We start from the raw sequence: 20,226 nt of genomic DNA, 5'->3' as shown, positions 1-20,226 counted from the left end.
GAATTGAGCCTTAGGCCCAATTCAGATGGCTAAGTGAAGCAACTGGAGACAGTGATCAATCTTTGGCTGGAGAGGGTTGCTATTAGAAGGTCAAGTGTATGATACCAGGATTTGGCTTGCCATACCTCTAGAAAGAGTCAGAAGTACTTTGCAGAGAACACCAAGTCCAAGGTAGGCCAAGATCAAGGAGATGTTTCAAGACCTTCCCAGGAGACAGTAAAGAATGCAGGTGCCAGGTTCCATAGCTGTGTTGAGGCTATGGTGGAAGCTGAGGACAGCTACTTTGTGTACACAACTCCCAGCCATAATCTATTCCATATTTTTTGGTCTTTTAAAATACTTTTATTTTTGGATAGGATATTGTGTTGTCTTTTTCGTTTTTGCAAATTGCCAAATTTATCCTGAACACCCTGCAGATATATATATATATATATATATATATATATATATATATATATACATACATATATATATATATATATATATATATATATATATAAACACTGTAAATGTGCAGAAAACAACTTCTGCCACATTCCAGGGAGAAAAACTAGACGTAGTTGATAGCTTCCACTATCTAGGGGACCAAGTTAGTAGTGGGGAGGGTGTGCTGAAAGTGTAGCTGCTAGAATAAGAATAGCCTGGGCAAAGTTCAGAGAGCTCTTATCTCTGCTGGTGACAAGGGGCCTCTCACTCAGAGTAAAAGGCAGACTGTATGATGCATGTGTACGAACAGCCATGCTTCATGGCAGTGAAACAAGGGCTGTGACTGCTGAGGACATGCGTAGGCTCGCAAGGAATGAATCCAGTATGCTCCGATGGATGTGTAATGTCAGTGTGCATACTAGACAGAGTGTTAGTACCTTGAGAGAAAAGTTGAACTTACGAAGCATCAGTTGTGGTGTGCAAGAGAGACGATTGTGCTGGTATGGTCATGTAGCGAGAATGGATGAGGATAGCTGTGTGAAAAAGTGCCGCACCCTAGCAGTTGAGGGCACCTGTGGAAGAGGTAGGCCCAGGAAGACCTGGGATGAGGTGGTGAGGCACGACCTTTGAACATTGGGCCTCACCAAGGCAATGACTTCTGACCGAGACCTCTAGAAATATGCTGTGCATGAGAAGACCCGGCAAGCCAAGTGAGACCTAAATCTAAGGCCTCAGCCAGTCCACTTATGCGTACCTTCCTTCATTGGACACGAAACTCAGCTTGCTAAGACCTGTTGGAGCAAGCGAAAGTGAAATTGTGATGGCACCTGTGCCCAGCGTTGCCTCTCTGGCACTTGTGCCTGCGGCATGTGTAAGGACTTTCGAGCGAGATCGTTGCCAGTGCCCCTGGACTGGCTCTTGTGCGGGTGGCACATAAAATACACCATTTTGAGCGTGGCCGTTGCCAGTACCACCTGACTGGCCTCCGTGCCGGTGGCACGTAAAAGTACCCACTACACTCTCAGAGTGGTTGGTGTTAGGAAGGGCATCCAGCTGTAGAAACTCTGCCAAATCAGATTGGAGCCTGGTGTAGCCATCTGGTTTCACCAGTCCTCAGTCAAATCGTCCAACCCATGCTAGCATGGAAAGCAGACGTTAAACAACGATGATGATGATATATATATATATATATATATATATATATATATATATATATATATATATATATATGTATATATATATATATATATAAACATACACACACACTTATTTATATATGCAATGCTTCGCTAATTCAGCTATTTAGCAGAGTTTCTACATTCCAATTTTTTTAAATTTTGAAATGAATCACCCAAAGTATCCAATTAATCCAAGAAAAGATTACAGTTCCTTAGGGTCTTTTGGCTGATTTATTCCATTCTAAGCCACTTACAGTTGATTGAAAACATCTCAACCTGGCTCGTGGCATTTGAACTACACTGTCACGTAGTTGGTAGGGAACAAATATTCTCGTTCACAAATATAGATTTCCATCTTCTAATGTTAGTTGATCACACACACATTTGAAAGGGAGGTGGCACTTGTTTTGCAAAGTCCGTTTTCCAGATTTGACTGTGCATTTGATTTGCTGAATTTGTGTCGTATTCAGTAACATTTTTCACACAATCAATGTACATGGCTCAAAATGGAATGTCACTCACACGCTCAACTGCGAAGACTATTCCCTCGTCTACTATTCATGGCATCAACATGAGGAATTTTAGAACCAGTGAATACTGCAATTTTGAAAATCTGAAAATGTCTAAAACATCAGTGAGTGAAAAACTCATACTGTCTCAGTTGGTTGTTGATCTAAGGAAGCGGCGAGGAGAGAAAGTTCTTCAAGCTAATGAAGTTAACAAACTCAGTTTAGAACCTACAGAACAATTTTTACAATGTTCTTTGCAAATATCTGAAGTTTGCAATGACAGTTCAAAAGGGGAAGTCATTGCCTGTTCCAAAGCAACTACACAAGATAAAAGGCAAAACTTGAGTGACAAGTCCTCTTAGCAACACTATTGTCAAGTTTTGTAATTTGCTTATTCCATAAGCACAGGTATAAGAACAAGGATCAAATAACTGTAAACTACAAATTTCTATTTCGCCGTACCAGAAGCACAACCAACAGCAGAATGTATGAAAAGGGGGTAACAACACCTGCAATCCTGTAGCAATTTTTTTATTGCCCACAGGGGGCTAAACACATAGGGGACAGTACAATGGTGGGACCTTAAAGATGAAAACAAATACAATAAAATTTAAACTTTTGGATTTACATGAATGATTAGGATGAACAATCTAGACAAACAATGAAGTGGGGGACAGGTTCTGCTTCAGCCCCGCAAGCACCATTTCACCGCTGAGACCTTTAATTAACCTTATGGATACATTATGCAGGCTCATTCATTCTTACCATGCTTGCAACAGCCATCCATCTTTTCTTATACACATCTGGAGCCAAGCACTTCCAAGATGCCTATCCTGGTTCCTTTCATACAAGTCTTCCACACTGCCTCTTTTACTATAGCAACTACGGTGAGAAAACAAACCTTACCTTCTGTATTAAAGGAGGAAGGGGGAACAATTTTTAAGATCGACTCGGAAGACAGTTGTACTCTTCCCAGCCGTGACAGCAGATGTTCTACGTAAACCCACATTTCTGATATTTTAGGGCATTGCACAATTGCATGCAGAACAGTTTCCATCCTGCTTGCATCTTGGGCACATGGGTGAACAAGAGCCACCATGCCTTACGAGTTTATTGCAAACAGGTAGGGCTCTTCAGTAACACTGCCAGGCCAGAGATCATTGGAAGTTATCCAAGGGTCCTGGCCCAAATGTTCTTTGGAACAGGCTGGCTAGTTGATTTTCATTGAGGCCCAGAGTCTCCACCAGGCTGTCATCACACCTAGCCTCTACCAACCTTCTATAAAAGGACGAGGTGGAAGCCCTACTGCTGGCGTTACCTGGGTGAGAGAGAAGCAAGAGTGCTTGACAGCACTCCACATGCCATTCACTGGACTTTGGTCTACGCCTGATCCATGGTTCTAGCTTGCTAAACTCATGAACCTGGGAAATAATGATCCGACGAACAGAGACCATACCTGTTCACCATTCATGTAGAACCACATATGCCTTAGCCACAATGCATGTCTGTGCAACAACAGCCAAGGCATCCCTAACCCACCCTTTAGCGGGTGCTGGCAGCAGACAGAACACTTTACAAGAGGACCTCTGCATTTCCACAAAGAACGAAAAAGGAGACACAGCAACTTGAGCAGCCACAAACTGGGACAAGGCACGACAGTTAGGCAGTAGGTAATCACAGAGGCAATAAACATCTCTGTGACCTTCACCCTCCCTTTCAGAGATAACCACCACTGAGTAAAGTAGGTCACCCAGCTCGTCACTTCGCCCCAATTCTTCTCTGTCTGGAGGTCTGGACCAAACCAAACCCCTAGCATTTTAACCGGCCTCTCTGTCCAACATCCTACGACATTGTTAGGAGGTATCAACTTGCTCCTCCAGGTGACAAGTTGCAAACCAACTGATTTATCCTGGTTGACTTTTGCTCCTGCCACCACCTCATATTCCTTGATAGCCTCACCCACATTCTGTAGGTGATCCACCTTGGACACAATGATGGTGATATCATCCACAACCAAGATCACACAGGATGCCCCGCAGATTCTCCAACTTCCACAGTAAAGGCTCTGGAGCCAATACATACAGAAGTGGGGAGAGGGGACATTGTTGACGAACTGAGCACTTGATGTTGAACAGCATCGACAGGAATCCGTTCACCCAGATGATTGAGTTGATGTTGCTGTACAAAGCTGCAGAAGACAGGGCCAAGTCCAAACACTACAAGGACTGTCACCAGGCACTGATTGTCAACCCTATCAAACGCCCTAGACTGGTCTAAATGGAACAGAGCCCCACCCATGCCAGTAGATCTATTAACCCTCTCTAAGTTGTAGTGGAGACTGTTGTGTATGGATATGCCTAGAACAGCACAAGTTTGTACCTCCCAGACAAGTCCACCCATGACATGCACCAACCTTTTTACTAATACCTTGGCCAAAATCTTCAACTCTGTGTTAAGCAGAGTGATAGGCTGGAAATTATCTATAATATCCCCCTTGTTTGGGTTCTTTCTAAGCAGCACCACTCTCTGGCTTACAGATCTGGGGATAAACCCATTCTGCTGCCAGTTGGTGAAGACGCAAGCCAGTAGGTGCCCAAACAAGTCTGGCATACTACAATAAAGTTCGTAGGGGAGACCATCTTCCAGTGACTTATCCCCGCTGCAATCTGCCAAAGCCTCTTCAACCTCTGCAGCTGTGATTGGCCCTTCACAGCATTCTGCTTCCCGTCGTGAGAGATGTGGCAAACTGGTGAGGAAGTCTGTGAGGTCCTTCCTGCACTGTGGCCCACTGCCCCTCCTGTAAAGAGTTTGTCTATCAAGTTCTCTTGATCATTTGTCAAAGACTTTATTGAATTTTTATTTCCTTGTTGAGCCTCTATCACACGGGCCCATCCAGCAGCTTTGATCCCGTCCTGTCCCATTACACATTGCTTAGCCCTGACCATGCATCCCTCATATTCAACCTTGAGGTGTTGTCTTGAAACCAGTCTCAGGGTGCGGAGCCTGATCCCAGTACTTCAACTAGAGCCTTAACTAAAACTCGTTCTATTCTATTTTTCTTAGCAATTAACTCTTTGCTGGAGGATTGATATTTTATCCTCCAATCCAGTTGTGATGGCAACTACTAGCCAAGCTGGATCTACCTGGTGGTATGTCTCCTACCCTAATCTCAGAAGTCAGCCTTCCAAGATAAGTGGGTAGGAGCACCACTTCTGCTGTTTTAAGTGAGTCAGTGGACACTTGCTTGGCTTTCTCCTCGCTTCTATAGTGAACCTTAGTTGTCGTGAACTTGGATCCTCTGGTTATGTACTCAATGTCGTTCCATTTTGATTTTAGACATAACTCTACAGCTTGTCTAGAAGCAATATCCAGTCTCTTGTTTTTTATTAGAAAGAATTTATATATAACCATGCACCTTAATGCTTTGTGCGCAGTTTCACTGGGAGGGGTAATTTTTGTTTCACTCCCCTCCTGTTTTACCATTCCTTTAAATTTTGGCAGCTCATCATTGTCACAATTTATATCCCTTTTTTAAATTCCTGTAGAATTGGTAAGATTGGTTCTTTTTCCTTTGGTAAATTCTTCTTTGGTTGGCATATTGTGTATTTCCATAGTGAATCCGCTAGTACTAGGACCAGCTTCAACGTTAGTCCTGACTTTCACTGGTGATTTATCCATTTCACCAAAAAACATTTTTTTTTTCAACAATAATTTTCCCCCTTCACACAAAGGGGAAAAGATAACAAAATCTACCCTTAGCAGACAAAAAAGTGTTTGAAAAAACGCTATAAAAAAAGGTTCAACAGCCAAACAAACAAATCAAACAGCAAAAATATTACTAACCATAAGTAAAAATCCCAACCGTGATCCTGTAGTGATGGAATAAATTGTATTCCCAGTTTACATTAGTTGCAATTTACAGAAGGAGAAAAACGGACAAGTTCACATAAAACTCATGCATGCCATGAGACAGGCAGTTTTTGATTATTTAAACAAATGTGTGTGCGTGTGTTTGTCTCCCCACAATTGCTTGACAACCGATGTTGGTGTCTTTATGTCCACATAACTTAGCAGTGCGGCAAAAGCACTAGGCTTACAAAGAATAAGTCCTGGGATAGATTTCTTCAACTAAAATCCTTTAAGGTGGTGCTCCAGTATAGCCACAGTCAAAGACTGAAAAAAGTGAAAGAATTTCATTTACGAGTTGTCTCCCCTAAACCATATGCGTTATAAATCTTGGCGGAAATAAGTTCGGCTGGCGTTCTCTTTCCTTTACAAGAACCGCTGCTTATTCAGTATAGCTAACAATGTTTAATGACGGTATAATGGGTTTATTTTATACAGAGGTCAGGTGCTCTAGAACTTGTTGGCAAAGGGTAAAAGCGGAGACAGAGAGCAGACGTCAAGCAAAGAAAGACCATTTCTGAGCCTTCATGCATATTCAATTGAAATAACAGTTTCTAATAAAGGCTTCTTGGTCACAGGAATTCTTAGAATATAAGTACTTTTTGCAACACTGCCTTCATCAAATTTGGTGTTTCTTTTTACAAAAAATTTTAAGTCAAGTTGTTACTCAGAAATCGGTTTTAAATGTTTTTTGGCATCATCACTGGTTTTATTAGAAGTTTCCTTTTGAAAAGGTCAAAAAGACTTGAACATTTTAAACCTTTATTCAAATGAATCTATTACATAAAGGACACACTTCAGTTTTTGGATCAAAACTGTTTTCAATAAAACCCCAAGAGAGGTTATGAATCTTGACAACACTTTCTTCACTCCACTTACTGATTGTTACAAGTTTTTGTAATTACAACAAAAGTTTTTATAATATCTGATTTTTGCTATCTCTGTATCATAGTAAAAGTATATACAACATTGAAATACATGATGCTGTTGTTTTTGTCTGAGAGAAAAGCTCTTCATTGACATGTTAAAAATACAATATATATCTAGCCAAAAATAAACTCCTGTACCTGGCTCTTGTTGACTTGGAGAAAGCCCTTGGGAGAGTCCCCCACTCCCTTATCTGGTAGTCAATATGGAAGCTAGGGATAGATGAGTGGTTGGTGAGAGCTGTACAAGCCAATGTACAAGGATGCTGTCAGTAAGGTAAAGGTTAGCAATGAGTATAGCGAGGAATTCAGAGTAGAAGTAGGAGTTCGCCAAAGATCAGTTCTCAGCCCCTTCTTGTTCATCATAGTCCTCCAGGCAATGACAGAGAAATTTAAGACAAGCTACCCCTGGGAGCTCCTCTATGCTGATGACTTTGTTCTTATAGCTGAATCACTACCTGAACTGGAGAAGAAATTTCAGGTATGGAGGCAAGGTCTAGTATCAAAGGGCCTTGAGTTTATCTAGCAAAAACCAAAGTCTTACTAAATAGGAGAGCAGACAAATCGCAAATCCCTTCAATCTGTAGGAAAGGCGATGGTAGAAACACCATAAGATATACCCAGTGCAAGCTATGGATGCATAAGAGGGGCAGCAATATCAGGAAGATTAACTGGGAAAATAATTTTTGTGTGTGGAAAATGCACAGGTATAATAAACATAAATATGACTCAAACTTCTTTCAAATCTTAAAATTTCGTGTTAATTTATGCTTCAATCATCAGCTTAATAATGACAAAGTTAGTCTATATTTTTCATTAGTTTCAAAATTAATTGACATAAAGAGGGTGTATTTCAATGGACATTTGGCCAACAGACATTTAGCCAAGCAGACCATATGACCGACAGACATTTGGTTAAATGCAATTTTTAATTGTTTAATTTTATTTCTAATTTGTCAACAAAAGGGATAAATAGGATAAAAAGATAAAATCATTGCTTATAAATTTTTGGCAAATTTACTGAAGGATAAAAAATATTAATTGTAATGTAACTCCCAATCAGACTGCTCAAACACTGGGCGAAATGGAAGAAGCATCCATAAATGTTTGTGTTTGGGAAACATGCTGTCATGCAATTAATCACCGCCCTTTCATAGTCAATGGTAACTGAAACTGGATTAAGATCTGGTCTCATTTTGGGGTGTTAAAAATCAAGTCATAAGTTGCTTGGTTTTTATTCCTTGTAATTTAATATACTAAGGTAATTGTATGGCTCTCATTTAACAACATGTATATAACTGAAAGCATACTGGTGCAGAATCAAAAGTCCCATCACACACTCAGTTGTCTTTGGAAGCAAAAAGCTGTAAGTTCTGAGGCGTCGATAGAATTAGCAGATTGTCACTTTCATGGATGACAAAGTCTTCTCCTCTCATTGATTTCCATAAGTTGTCAGTTAAAACCTCACCGTCAGGAGCCGTGTGTTGTCGGCACACCAATCTTATTTCTTTTTGGGAAGAGTACCTGCAACATTGAGCAGGTATTCACTGGTTTTTGTATAATTGTTTCGCATGTAGTGAAGAATTATGTGTACCAACAACAAATTAAGTACAGTGAATAAATTATTTTAATTATGAATCGATTCACTCATTTATTTACTTCAAAGGCATACACATTCCTTTTACTTGTTTCAGTCGAGCAAATTGACCCCAGGACTTATTCTTTGGAAGTCTAGTACTTATTCTATCGATCTCCTTTGCTGAACCGCTGAGTTACGGGGATCTAAACATACCAGCATCGGTTGTCAAGCGATGTTGGGGGGACAAACACACACATATATATATGTATATATATACATATATACGACGGGCTTCTTTCAGTTTCCATCTACCAAATCCACTCGCCTAAGGTATCACGCAGTGGGACTGAACCCGGAACCATGTGGTTCGTAAGCAAGCTACTTACCATACAGCCACTCCTACGCCTATGTTTACCATGATACACATTTAACCACTACACATACATATATATATATATATATATATATATGGGTGAGAGAGTTGGTATGTGAAAGCTCGTGGTTGGATGTATAAAAGACAAAGAAGAGTGAAAAAACTACAGAAGGCTTGTGTTATATGGTTAAAGTATATATTTAAATCGTTGTTAGAAAAATCTTATAAAATTTTGCGTATAGTAACATTGTCTTTGGAGAAATAACTGGTTTTGTATTTTCTTTTCAAATTTCTCTACCTATAGTGTGTTATGTCTTCGCTATGTTGTGAAAAATGGAGTTCCAGACAGGGGAAGGTAATCAGGGATTTTTCCGGTATAAGGGAGATAATAAAAAATGTTGGGAATGACTAAGTTTTATTAATTTAACATGATATGGTTTAGAAGGAACAGAATGTAACAAGTGGTTCGGTTTTGCTTCATATTTTTTTCAATGAGTTGAGTTTCCTTATTTAAAAATGTTAGAAACGGTTGAGTTTTGGCTTATATTTGTCAATGAATAAGGTTTCCTTATTTAATCTAACTTGTGTTGGTGTTCCAATGGCACATTGATAGAATGGAAACATAAATTGTGGTAGCAATTGCTTTGCACATTTCTCAATATGTTCACTAAAGGGTATCATTCTGTATTCTGGGAATGCAATCTGCTGTCGATGCAGAGTGCATCTGAGCGATAATCCCGTGGACCCTATGTAGTTTTGGTGGCAGCCCAAGCATCTTATAACATAAAATCAGATTTGATTTTGAATTTTTGTTCCTCTTTGAAAAGGAATTCTGATCTTTCTAGAAGGTTTGGGCATGTTGCGCAATTTGGTCGACCACATTTTTTTCACTTTTGCATCTGTTATTTTAGAAAATTATTTTGCCTTTGTGAGTATTTTTTTATTGATTTCGGTTGTTTGTGGCTTTCAATGATCTTATGTGTGTGTAAAATTTCCTTTAATTTGGGGTCCTTATGTAGCATTGGTAAATTTTGGGTGATGATAGTGAAGGCTTCTTTGGTTCTGGGGTTGTATGTGGATATGTATGGCAGTATTTTCATGCTGTGTTGAACTTTTCTTAAGGTTTCTATGTCGATTTGTGTTGCATGTCTGATTCCATCCTCTGAGTTGAACTGGTGATTATAAAAATCACCAAAGATGTACATACATACACCAAACCCAGGACCTAAAACTACGACCCATTATAGCTGGCCCAGCCTGTGAAACACACAGAATCTTCATCTACCTTTGGACACCCCCTTTCCCAGTACATAAAAGAAAATTGGAAAAGATTAGAGAAATAGCAGTGGTTCAGGAAGATGGGGGTGGAGAATGATGTGCAACGTATATGAGTGATGGAGAGGAAAATGTAGGGTACATAAGGGTGTCTATAGTGTGTGGGGCATGAGGATGGTTATGGGAGAGGTTTAGAGAATAACAGCAGATATATGGAGTATGGCAGAAGAAAGAGATATCTGAAGGTACAGAAAGATGTGATTGGTGAGAAGTGTGGGAAGGAAAGGGTAGATAATGAGAATAAAGGATGGATGATTCCAGTGGGAAAGGAGATAACTGTAGAAAAAAAAGATAGTGCCAATTCTGCTGTCAAATTATTACAGCCACCAAATTGTGCCACAGATATTGTAGTTAAGGAGGGATGGGGTGTGGGAGAATGCTTGATGGTGCAGAATGGGTTACAAACCTACACAGAATGCTTTTAGGACACATCTTTGCTGAGATGGCTGGTCTTCTCTAGTACAGCACAAAGTGCCAATCATCTCAGTTCATTGCCAACTTCTTCATGAGATCTGCTTTCATTACTTCGTTCCATGTCCTCCACTAGTTCCATACACTTTCAGTGACATCTTTATGCAGCTGTCCTCATCCATACACATCACATGGTCATTTCAGTACAGCCTTCTCTCTAGCACACTGCATCTATGAGGATGTCTGTAAAATTCATAGGCTGACTATGAAGGAGTGATGCTAGAGCAGTGAAATGTTGCATACATTGATTTCAACTCTTCATTGTTTTTTTCCAGGTAAACTGACATTTGGCTCTTCAAAGAAAACTTCAAAAGTAACTTGTAATGATTTCTCTTGAAAATCAATAAAAATTTAGCAGTGCTGTTGTAAAGTACCTACAGAAGGTTTTAGCTCCCAAGGGCATTCATGCTGACATGGTTACTACATTAGGGAGGATGCGCCAGCTTTATCAACAGTGCAAAAGTGGGTGAATTTAGGAGAGGAAATGAAAGACTTGAAGATGACACCTGCAACTGCTACCAGAGGAAAACACTGTGTGCACCACATAGTGATGGATAACAGGCAATTGACTTCAAATCAAATAGCAAATGCTATTAGTATATCACATGAGAGACTTGAGAATATTCTACACTATGAACATGGTATGATGAAAGTTTCTGCTCAGTAGGTGCCATGTCTTCTGACATCTCATCAAAAGTGTACTGGGTTGATTACATCATGGTAAAATCTGGCAATCCATGGAGCTCCTCACCTGCTCCAAAGGCCACAGCTATTTCATCTGCAAGGAAGAATACCCTCAGTTCAAAAGGGCCACACGATCAATGGAGAATACTATGCCAACTTGCTGAGGCAGTATGAAAGGCTATCAAGACCAGCCACCCAGGAAAACTGGCAAAAGGGGTCTTGTTTCATGAGGACAATGCTCCAGCACAGAAGTCCTTGGTTTCAAGGACTGCTGTACATAACACTGGCTTTGAAATATTTGATCAGTCTCCCTATTCTCCTGATTTGGCACCATCCAACTATCATGTTCCCCAACATAAAACACTTGGCTAGGAACCAGTATGGCAATGATAACATCATATTTGTTGTTGATGACTTTTTTGTGCAACAGGAAGATTTTAAACCAATGGGACCCAAACACTGCAACACCAATGGAAGAAGTGTGTGGAGTGCAAGGAGGATTATGTTGAAAAAGAAACTTCATTTGGTCACATTCCATGAGAGTATCTTGGTCAGCCTATGAACTTTAAAGCCAACCCTTGTAATTCCTCTTATACCTAATTTTTCTCTCAATATCTTAGCACTTTGATACTGCATATCCAACACACTCCTCTGCATTCATTACCTTGTAGCATTGCTGTATGCACACAAGCATCACGCAGTCTCTCATTCTAAGAGAGACATTTTGTAGACAAGAGATAATAGTTCTCTCTACTTTCTCCACCCCATTCTTATTCCTCCACAGCTACGTAAGTGAAACTATTTACTACCTTGAGGGCGCCCCCAGACATTCAAGATCTATTTCCCATATGTCCTTAGTGTTTACTGCTCCTGCACATCTACATAGAAATTTACTTTCTTCATTACTCTTCCTGTGATACTACTGCACCTATGTATGCATAATGTGCACCAAGCACACCATATGGAATTCCTGCATATTGAACAAGACCATTTATCGGAGGTAAGACAAGTCCTGTCTGTTTTCTTATTTACTAGAAATTTGGTCTTCTCACCTTGTACTTCTTTTCTAATTCTACTATAGATTCCAAACAGAATGATATCTTTGGCATACAAGATATCTCAAGAGCAATCAGTCTTAAATTCCTCTGCTAGTGTCTGGGAAACAATGATAAATAGAAGGGGACTGACTCATGGTAATCTATTACATTACTAAGAATACTCCTCTACATTGCTTGTATGGCTTTCACAAGCCTTTCATCTATCCCTAGTTTCCTCACAACCCAGTGGGAGACAGTCCTGCAGTTGTTTCACCAAAAAGATGGCATCAGTAGTACATCTCCTCGACACAAAACCAAGATACATCTCATCAAGTCTAATTCTGTTTGTAACTTTCATGACCTGGTCCACCAATTTGATACCTCTGAAATTACTTGAATTTAAGGTATCTCCTTTAACTTTGTAACAGCTGACTATAATGCAGCATCGGTCATAGCATAAGGCACTTTCCTACACAGCTTGATTAACTATATGGGTGGACTAGACCATATCCTACTCATCTCAAAGGTGATTCCTGATGGACCAGGGACTTTCCAAGTTCTATCTTCTTCAATTGCCTATCTATCATACTACTGCCAACTCTAATAGCTGGTTCCTCTGTTGGATCACCAGAGAAATACCTTTTATTCCATATTTAATAACCATTCATAGTAGCACTTCCATGTCTCTCTTTTGAGAGACAAAGTGCAAGTATTCTACTATCCATCCTCTTGATTATCCCTTATACAATACAGTTTTGCACTCTGGAATATTTCTGGTCATCACATTGTAAGACATTGGCCTGTCACTTTTATGGCCCTACCTCAGTGTTCCTATCAGATGTAATTCATGTCAGCACCTGAGCCCTCCCCACCCTCCACAAAAAATTGCTGGCTTAAGACCCAACAATGCAAGTGTAATGAAAGGAGCCAATGGTGTTTTATTCAGAATCATTTTTTTCATTATTTGTTTAGATGATTGATGTAATCATTCCTTACAGCTGGAAGTGAATGAAGCTAAATTAAAGAAATCATTCCTCAATGGTGAACGTAATTAAAGAATCTTTTACCTTATAGTTGTTGCAGTCATTAGACCGTAGTCATGCTGGGGCACCACCTCGAACAATTTTTTTAGTCGACCGCATCAACCCCATTTTTTTAAAAATCAGCCTCTTCTACAAGATCACTATTTCACATCAGCACTGATTGTCAAGCAAGAGAAGGCACAAGGACAGGCTTCTTTCAGTTTCCATCTACCAAATCTACTCAAGGATTTGGTTGGCCCAAGGCTATAGCAGAAGACACTTCTAGAACAATGAGGTTGGGAAGCAAGCTTTTAATTTAATTCTGTTTTATAACTGGATGGATTTCAGCATTTTTTTTCCTGAAATTTAATAGTCCTTTAAGCTACACAGAGGACCTGCCCTGGGTGCATGTAAAGAAGCAAACTTTGCCAGCTAGGTTGACCTATTAGTAATGGCTATGCAGACAGGGACACGACCAAAGTTAATGTTGACTAAAACATGGAGACTTAATACATAGTTGATCAAGATAGATTTGATTACTTGGCTTAAACATTTGTATAATTATGGATAACTGGTATTGTGAAAGTTTGAAGCTAGTGAGAAAATACACATGGGACTGGTGTGTAGTCTGATTTAAAACTCTTTTTGACATGGTAGTACAGAATGTTTACATGCACCCCAGGTAGGTCATCTGTGTAGCTTAAAGCAATATATAAGGGGGGGGGGGGACAAACCCATCCAAAATATCCATAGCTTGGATGATATACATACGTGAATAATGTCTAAAAGCTAAGCCATCTTTGGAAAACTTGTTCCTTGTGATATAAAGATGCTCTAAAATGAAAATAACCACTTTACTAAATATAGCTAACACATTTTGAACCAGAAGTCTTGAACTGACTAGCTATTCCTCAAAAGATAGCTTATCTCAGAGGTAATATACTTAGATACAGAAATATAATGCATCTACATCACAAGGAATATGTGGAGGCGGAATGGCCCAGTGGTCAGGGCAGCGGACTCGCGGTTTCAATTCCCAGACCGGGTTTTGTGTTTATTGAGCGAAAAAAGATATAGAAGGCTCCGGCAGGGGATGGTGGCGAACCCTGCTGTACTCTTTCACCACAACTCTCTCACTTCCTGTTTCTGTTGTGCCTGTAATTCAAAAGGTCAGCCTTGTCACACTGAACATCCCAGAGAACTACATTAAAGGTACAAGTGTCTGTGGAGTGCTCAGCCAGCTGCACATTAATTTCATGAGGAGCCTGTTCCATTGATCGGATCAACTGGAACCCTTGACGTCGTAAGCGACGGAGTGCCAACAACAATTCAATAATCCATAATTTGCACACCTACTCCAGTATTGACAAAAGACTTGATTTTTAAATCAAGAAATAACTTCACAAAAGGTACAATTCCAAGACTGACTTCCTATGACAATCCCTGTAGTTACTAAATTAAAAATGCCAATCCGAGAACCCTGCATTACTGATGTTACTAAAGCCATATGCATGACCTCTCTCCCATCCTCCTCAACAGTGGCAACCCTGCAAATTTTCCCATCAATAGAACGAAGACAAGATAAATTAAGAGATTTTATTGGAATAATCCAAAAAGTGCTCAGTTGAAAATCCTATAATACTCCAGCATCCGTTATCATCACATTCACTGACAATGAACCACTAGAGGAACCAAGTCCCTCAATTACTTTAACCAACTCAAAATTCTTCGATACCTCACCAAACACAACATGCTTACCATCCAGCCTGTAAAGAGAAATAAAAGCAAAGCTCAGAACATAAATTTGGAGAGAAAATGGGACTTCAACACACGATACACATGGATGAAGTCCCATTTTGAACATACGAAATTTTTATTTTGAAATTAAGAACACAAAAATAGAAGTGGAGTAAATGACAAGACTTCGTCTTTTGTTGTAATTAATCCAATGAATTGACAGCAAAATAATTGCTTCAATCAGAATTGTTTACCTGTAAAACGAAAAAAAAAAAAATGAGGGCTGAATATGAAGACCCTCAGCCATTTAACAACAACCTGCCTACTGTGTGTTAACTAAAGAAAATGAATATGACAAAAAAATTGTGCAAACGAACCTGGGGGATGGGGAGAAGACTTTCGGAAAATTCACAAAATCCAATTTTTCCATAACTTTCGGGGGAAAAGGACAGTGAAATTTTTGGTGGAGATGGAGTATATGTAATCTGGGTATACCCCCTTTTTAAATTTTTTTTTTTTTTTACTGAACCCTATGTTTCAGACCATGGAGAATCCGATTCTGGAAATTTTTTTTTTTAAATCTTAATTTCAAAATTTCGACCCCCCCCCCCCCCCCGGTCTTTATATAGATCCACAGGGGAAACCTAACCATAACCCTGATCCTAACCCTAGTTTTGTGAGATTTGGCTTTTATTTCTAGCATGTAAATAGCCTGTTTGGGGGGGGGGGGGAAGTTGAAATTTTTCAAAATCGGAATCTCCATAGCCTAAAACGTGGGATTCCGTAAAAAAAAAAAAATTAATAAAGGAGGGGGGAAAGGTTCAGATTACATATAGTCCATCTCTACCAAATTTTTTTATGGATATATATTGAATTTTTTTTTACATTTCAGAAACTGCATCTTCAACCCCCACCCACCCAATAAATGTTTGCAAAGCATGTAGAAAAATACGAGGATTCTGGAAAAAATTTAAATTTCAACCCTTCAAGGAAATATACCTGTCCCCCTCCCATATCTACGCCCCCCCCTTGGGATTTTTCTTGTATTACAGGAACCCACTATATCAAGTGCAATGATTCGGAATCTGAAAAAAATCTGCATTTCAAAATTTAAACCCCCTTCACTAAATTTCTTAAATTTCCACTTTTTACAGAAAAACAGATTATGATTTTGAAAAAAGAGAAATCTGTAAAATATCACACTCCCACCCCTCCATAAGAAGTGAAATTAAAGTTGCTTTGTCAACTAATGTTTTGATGAACATTTTATACAAAATTTAAATCCCACCACCCATAAACTAGCATTCTCTCTACTAATACTGTGGTTGAGGGTCCTTTGGAATCAAGATAGGTTTTAAATTTTGAAAACAGGTTTCTAGCATGTCAGGTTTTCGTTTAGATACTTTTAGCGTCCGCTCTATGCACCTGTCATAGGGCGGAAGGTTTTTTTTTTTTTGCATTTTTTAGATATAACTCGACAAAATCAAAACACTTCACTTCGGCCGCTCCCGTGAGAAGCACGTGATCAACTGTCATGAAATCGGAGAAGAAAGCTAACGGGTTGTGCGTGCGTGCTCTGGAATATACGAAAATGCCGCATTTTAAACTTGAAAAAAAAACAAAAAAAAACGGATTACTATAATTGATACGGCATTACATACACACATGAAGTAGGTGAGAAAAAATATGCAAGGCTTTTTTTTCTTTCAAGTTTAAAATGCGACATTGCTGGCAAAATTTCGTTATACCTATATTCAACAACACTTAAAAACAGGACACACACATAACCCATTAGCTTTCTTCTCCGATTTCATGACAGTTGATCACGTACTTTTCACGATAACAGCCGAAGTAAATTGATTTTGTCGAGTCAGATCGAAGGAATACCTTTTTCTCAAAATCAGCCTCCATATTTTTCTATGCATTTCGCCCGAAAAATTCTTTTAAAAAAGTGAAAATGTTACAAATTTACGGAGAGGTGGAGAAAAATCTAAAGTATGAAATGCAGATTCGGCATCTCCGCCCTCGGCATAGTGTGTTCCTGTAGACAAAAATACCCACAAAAATGTGGGGTCCATGATCTCTACCACCGCTGCCCTGGGTATTACTCGAGTATGGCCGCAGCCAAATGACAAATAGAAAAGATAACATCCAGCGGGCTCGTTTGTTGCATAATTTAAAGACCTTCACCTGGGACAAAAAAAATGCATGCTGACGACCCTGAGGGAGGAAACTTAAGGATTTTGAAAGAAAAAAAAGTAAAATTTCAATCTTTCAACAAAATTAAAAAAAACCTCAGGCCTTCGAGCCGGCTATCCATATGCTAGAAACAACAGCCAAATCTCACAGAACTGAGATAACGAAATCGCTTTCTACATACTTGTTAACACCCCACAGGCTGGTTAATTCTTTTTTGGTCCGGAGAGAGGATCTTTACATTGACCGTTTTGTTTTTGTTAACGGGTAAAGATCTTAATATCGAGAGATTTGCTGTCATTTCTAACATGTGGAAAGCCTGCTTGAAGGCTAAGGCCGTAGAAATAGGAGGAGAGGGAGCTGAGGGTACTTTTTCTTTGAAAAATTGAAAGTTTACAATTTTTTAATTTCAGAATCTGATTCTCCGCAGCCAGAAACGTGAGATTCCATAAAATCTCATTCATTTTCCTTTGCGAGAGGAAAAATCGCATCTTGTGAATCCTCCGAAAGTCCCTCCCCTCCGGTCCGTTTGTGTATTTTCTCTCGTTCTCCACAACTAACACCCAGCAGTTTGTTTTTTTTTGTTTTCGTTAACGGGGGAGGATCAACCAATTTGCTACGAGAAAAAGTCGCAGAGACACCATATTGTTGGCGCACCCACTTTCGATTAAATTCTTTTCCACCGAAGCAATTGAAAACACATCCTAATACAACCTACAAAATTTCAACAGCCAGATACTCGTAGTTATATATCACAGGGAGTAAAGTTGAAAACCTATAAAGGTAACAATGACTGAAAATTGCCTTACCAGGGAGTCGCTACAGTTGTGATGAAGAACTGAGAGCCGTTGGTGTTCGGGCCAGCATTGGCCATAGACAACATACCTATAAGAGAAAAAACAGTTAGACGAAATCCAAAATAAAGAGCTGTCATTACAAAACCACTTAAATTTAAACTTACCCGGTTTTGTATGTTTCTCCTGGAAGTTTTCGTCGACAAATTTATTACCATAAATACTCTTACCGCCGGTCCCATTTCCACGGGTGAAGTCACCACCTTGAAGCATGAACTGGGGAATTACACGATGGAACTTACTGTTCTTGTATCCAAATCCCTTCTCATGAGTGCAGAGCGCTTTGAAGTTCTCTGAAAAATAAACATCCCGTTATTTTTAACTTGAACAAATACTAACATATTTTAGTTCGGAAAAAAATGTCAGCAATAAATTAAAAATTTCGCTCACCAACAGTTTTCGGTACAATCCGGTCGTAGAGCTGAAGAGAAAAGGAGAAAAACACAAAACAATAACATTACTAAATTAAATTCTAAATATATCAAGTGTAAAAAAACTGCTCACATGGCGGAGCAGTAAATGGACCCCCCCCCTTTTTTTTTGACGGAATCCCAGGTAATAGGCTGTGGTGATCTACGGCCTTGCCCTTCAAGCAAGCAGGCTGTCCACATGCTAGAAATAACAGCCAAATATCACGAACACTCTTTCATTTCACTTTGTCAGTATCTCTTTGCTATCTTTACTTTTCTTCTGTCGAAAGAAGTTTGCTGCTATTTCTACAATCATTTTTGTAATTTTCACAATTAAAAAAAAAAAACAGAAAAAGAACACAATTACACTGTCATGAAGAAATCTTTGCAGAAAGGTGTGTACATTGATTACATATTTCTTTCATTGTTATCGCAGTTTTGAGATTTGGCTGTTATTTCTAGCATGTGAATACCCTGCATGAAGGAAGGGCCGTAGAATCGGGAGCAGGTTGGGAGTAGTTTTTTTTTTTTTTTTTTATAAAATTGAAATTTTACAATTTTTTTTTTTTTACAGAATTATAATCTCCGTATTTTTGTACGCATTTCGCAAAAAAAATTTCCGAAAACAGCGAAATATGAAGGAATGAGGGAATTTTGAAGGTGCGATTTCTGAAAATTTTTTTTCCAGAATCGGAATCTCCATAGTCAAAAATATGGGATTCCGTAAAACAAACAAAAAAAAGGGGGAGAGGGCTCCGTTTATTTCTCCGCCATGTGAGACTAAATTTGCTCTATTCACAATTTACGAGAGAGGAGAAAGAGAAAAAGAGCCATTTTGTATTAAATGGATGAAGAATTCTCATCTCTGCGCGCCATATTTAGCCAGCAAGACACAAAAAAAAAAAAAAAAAAAAGCATTTTATGGTGATATTTAAAATAAATTCGAAAAAAAAAAGAATATGTAATTAGTAATCTAAACTTGCAAGTACTCGAAAAATCGTTAGCAAGAAGAAAATGCTTTGCTAGTTTCAAAATTAAAAAAAAAAATTCTCCCACGCGGTACGTTAAATTAACTTAAATGAAACGATGTTAAAAACGAAAAAAAAAGACCTTACCAGAAATTCAATCCTGCCTTTCGGTTCATTTTTAATGCTAATATCAAAATAGCATTTAGTTGTACCCTTATCAGTCATTTTGGTAAAGAGCGAGCGACAGAAATGACGGAAAATGATTGAACTTTGAGAAGCGAACACTGCAAAGGTTCAACGGTAATTGGTTGCAACAGTGACGACGCTCTATTTATATAGAGCCGTTCGGGAAGTTTCTATTATGTTCTATCGGCTTAAATTTCGTCTCTTTCCTGCATATTATTCATTTCAAATTAGTTCCGATTCTGAAGACCTTGTAAAATACATTTCTTTTATTAATTAAATATGATTTTATAATCGGTAATTTTATTTCAAAATAGGAACTATTTTGTTTAGCGTAGCTTTTAGTTAATTCGGTCAGTTGGCGTGCTGGATGTCCTCAGCAGACAAAATGTTGACCCTGTATCTCTTATAATGGTTGCTGTGTAACAAATC

The 20,226-nt window shown here is 39.0% G+C and overlaps 1 protein-coding gene across 1 annotated transcript; it reads right to left on the bottom strand.

Annotated features, from left to right (window-relative positions):
- Positions 1 to 15,028: 15,028 nt before the first annotated feature.
- LOC106873264 (uncharacterized) lies at positions 15,029 to 19,917 on the bottom strand. The gene is made up of 5 exons (XM_014920557.3): positions 19,759 to 19,917; positions 18,624 to 18,654; positions 18,341 to 18,526; positions 18,189 to 18,264; positions 15,029 to 15,212 (listed from the first exon to the last, which is right to left on the bottom strand). Exons 1-5 carry the CDS (start codon positions 19,834 to 19,836, stop codon positions 15,080 to 15,082), a joined length of 504 nt encoding a protein of 167 aa, XP_014776043.1. The 5' UTR covers positions 19,837 to 19,917; the 3' UTR covers positions 15,029 to 15,079.
- Between the last annotated feature and the right edge of the window lie 309 nt (positions 19,918 to 20,226).

The sequence above is a fragment of the Octopus bimaculoides genome, chromosome 7 (assembly GCF_046866305.1).
Source record: "Octopus bimaculoides isolate indiv1 chromosome 7, ASM4686630v1, whole genome shotgun sequence".
Classification (NCBI taxonomy): domain Eukaryota; kingdom Metazoa; phylum Mollusca; class Cephalopoda; order Octopoda; family Octopodidae; genus Octopus; species Octopus bimaculoides.
The sequence above is the reverse complement of the archived record's forward strand: the minus strand, read 5'-3'. Positions and strand labels throughout refer to the sequence as shown.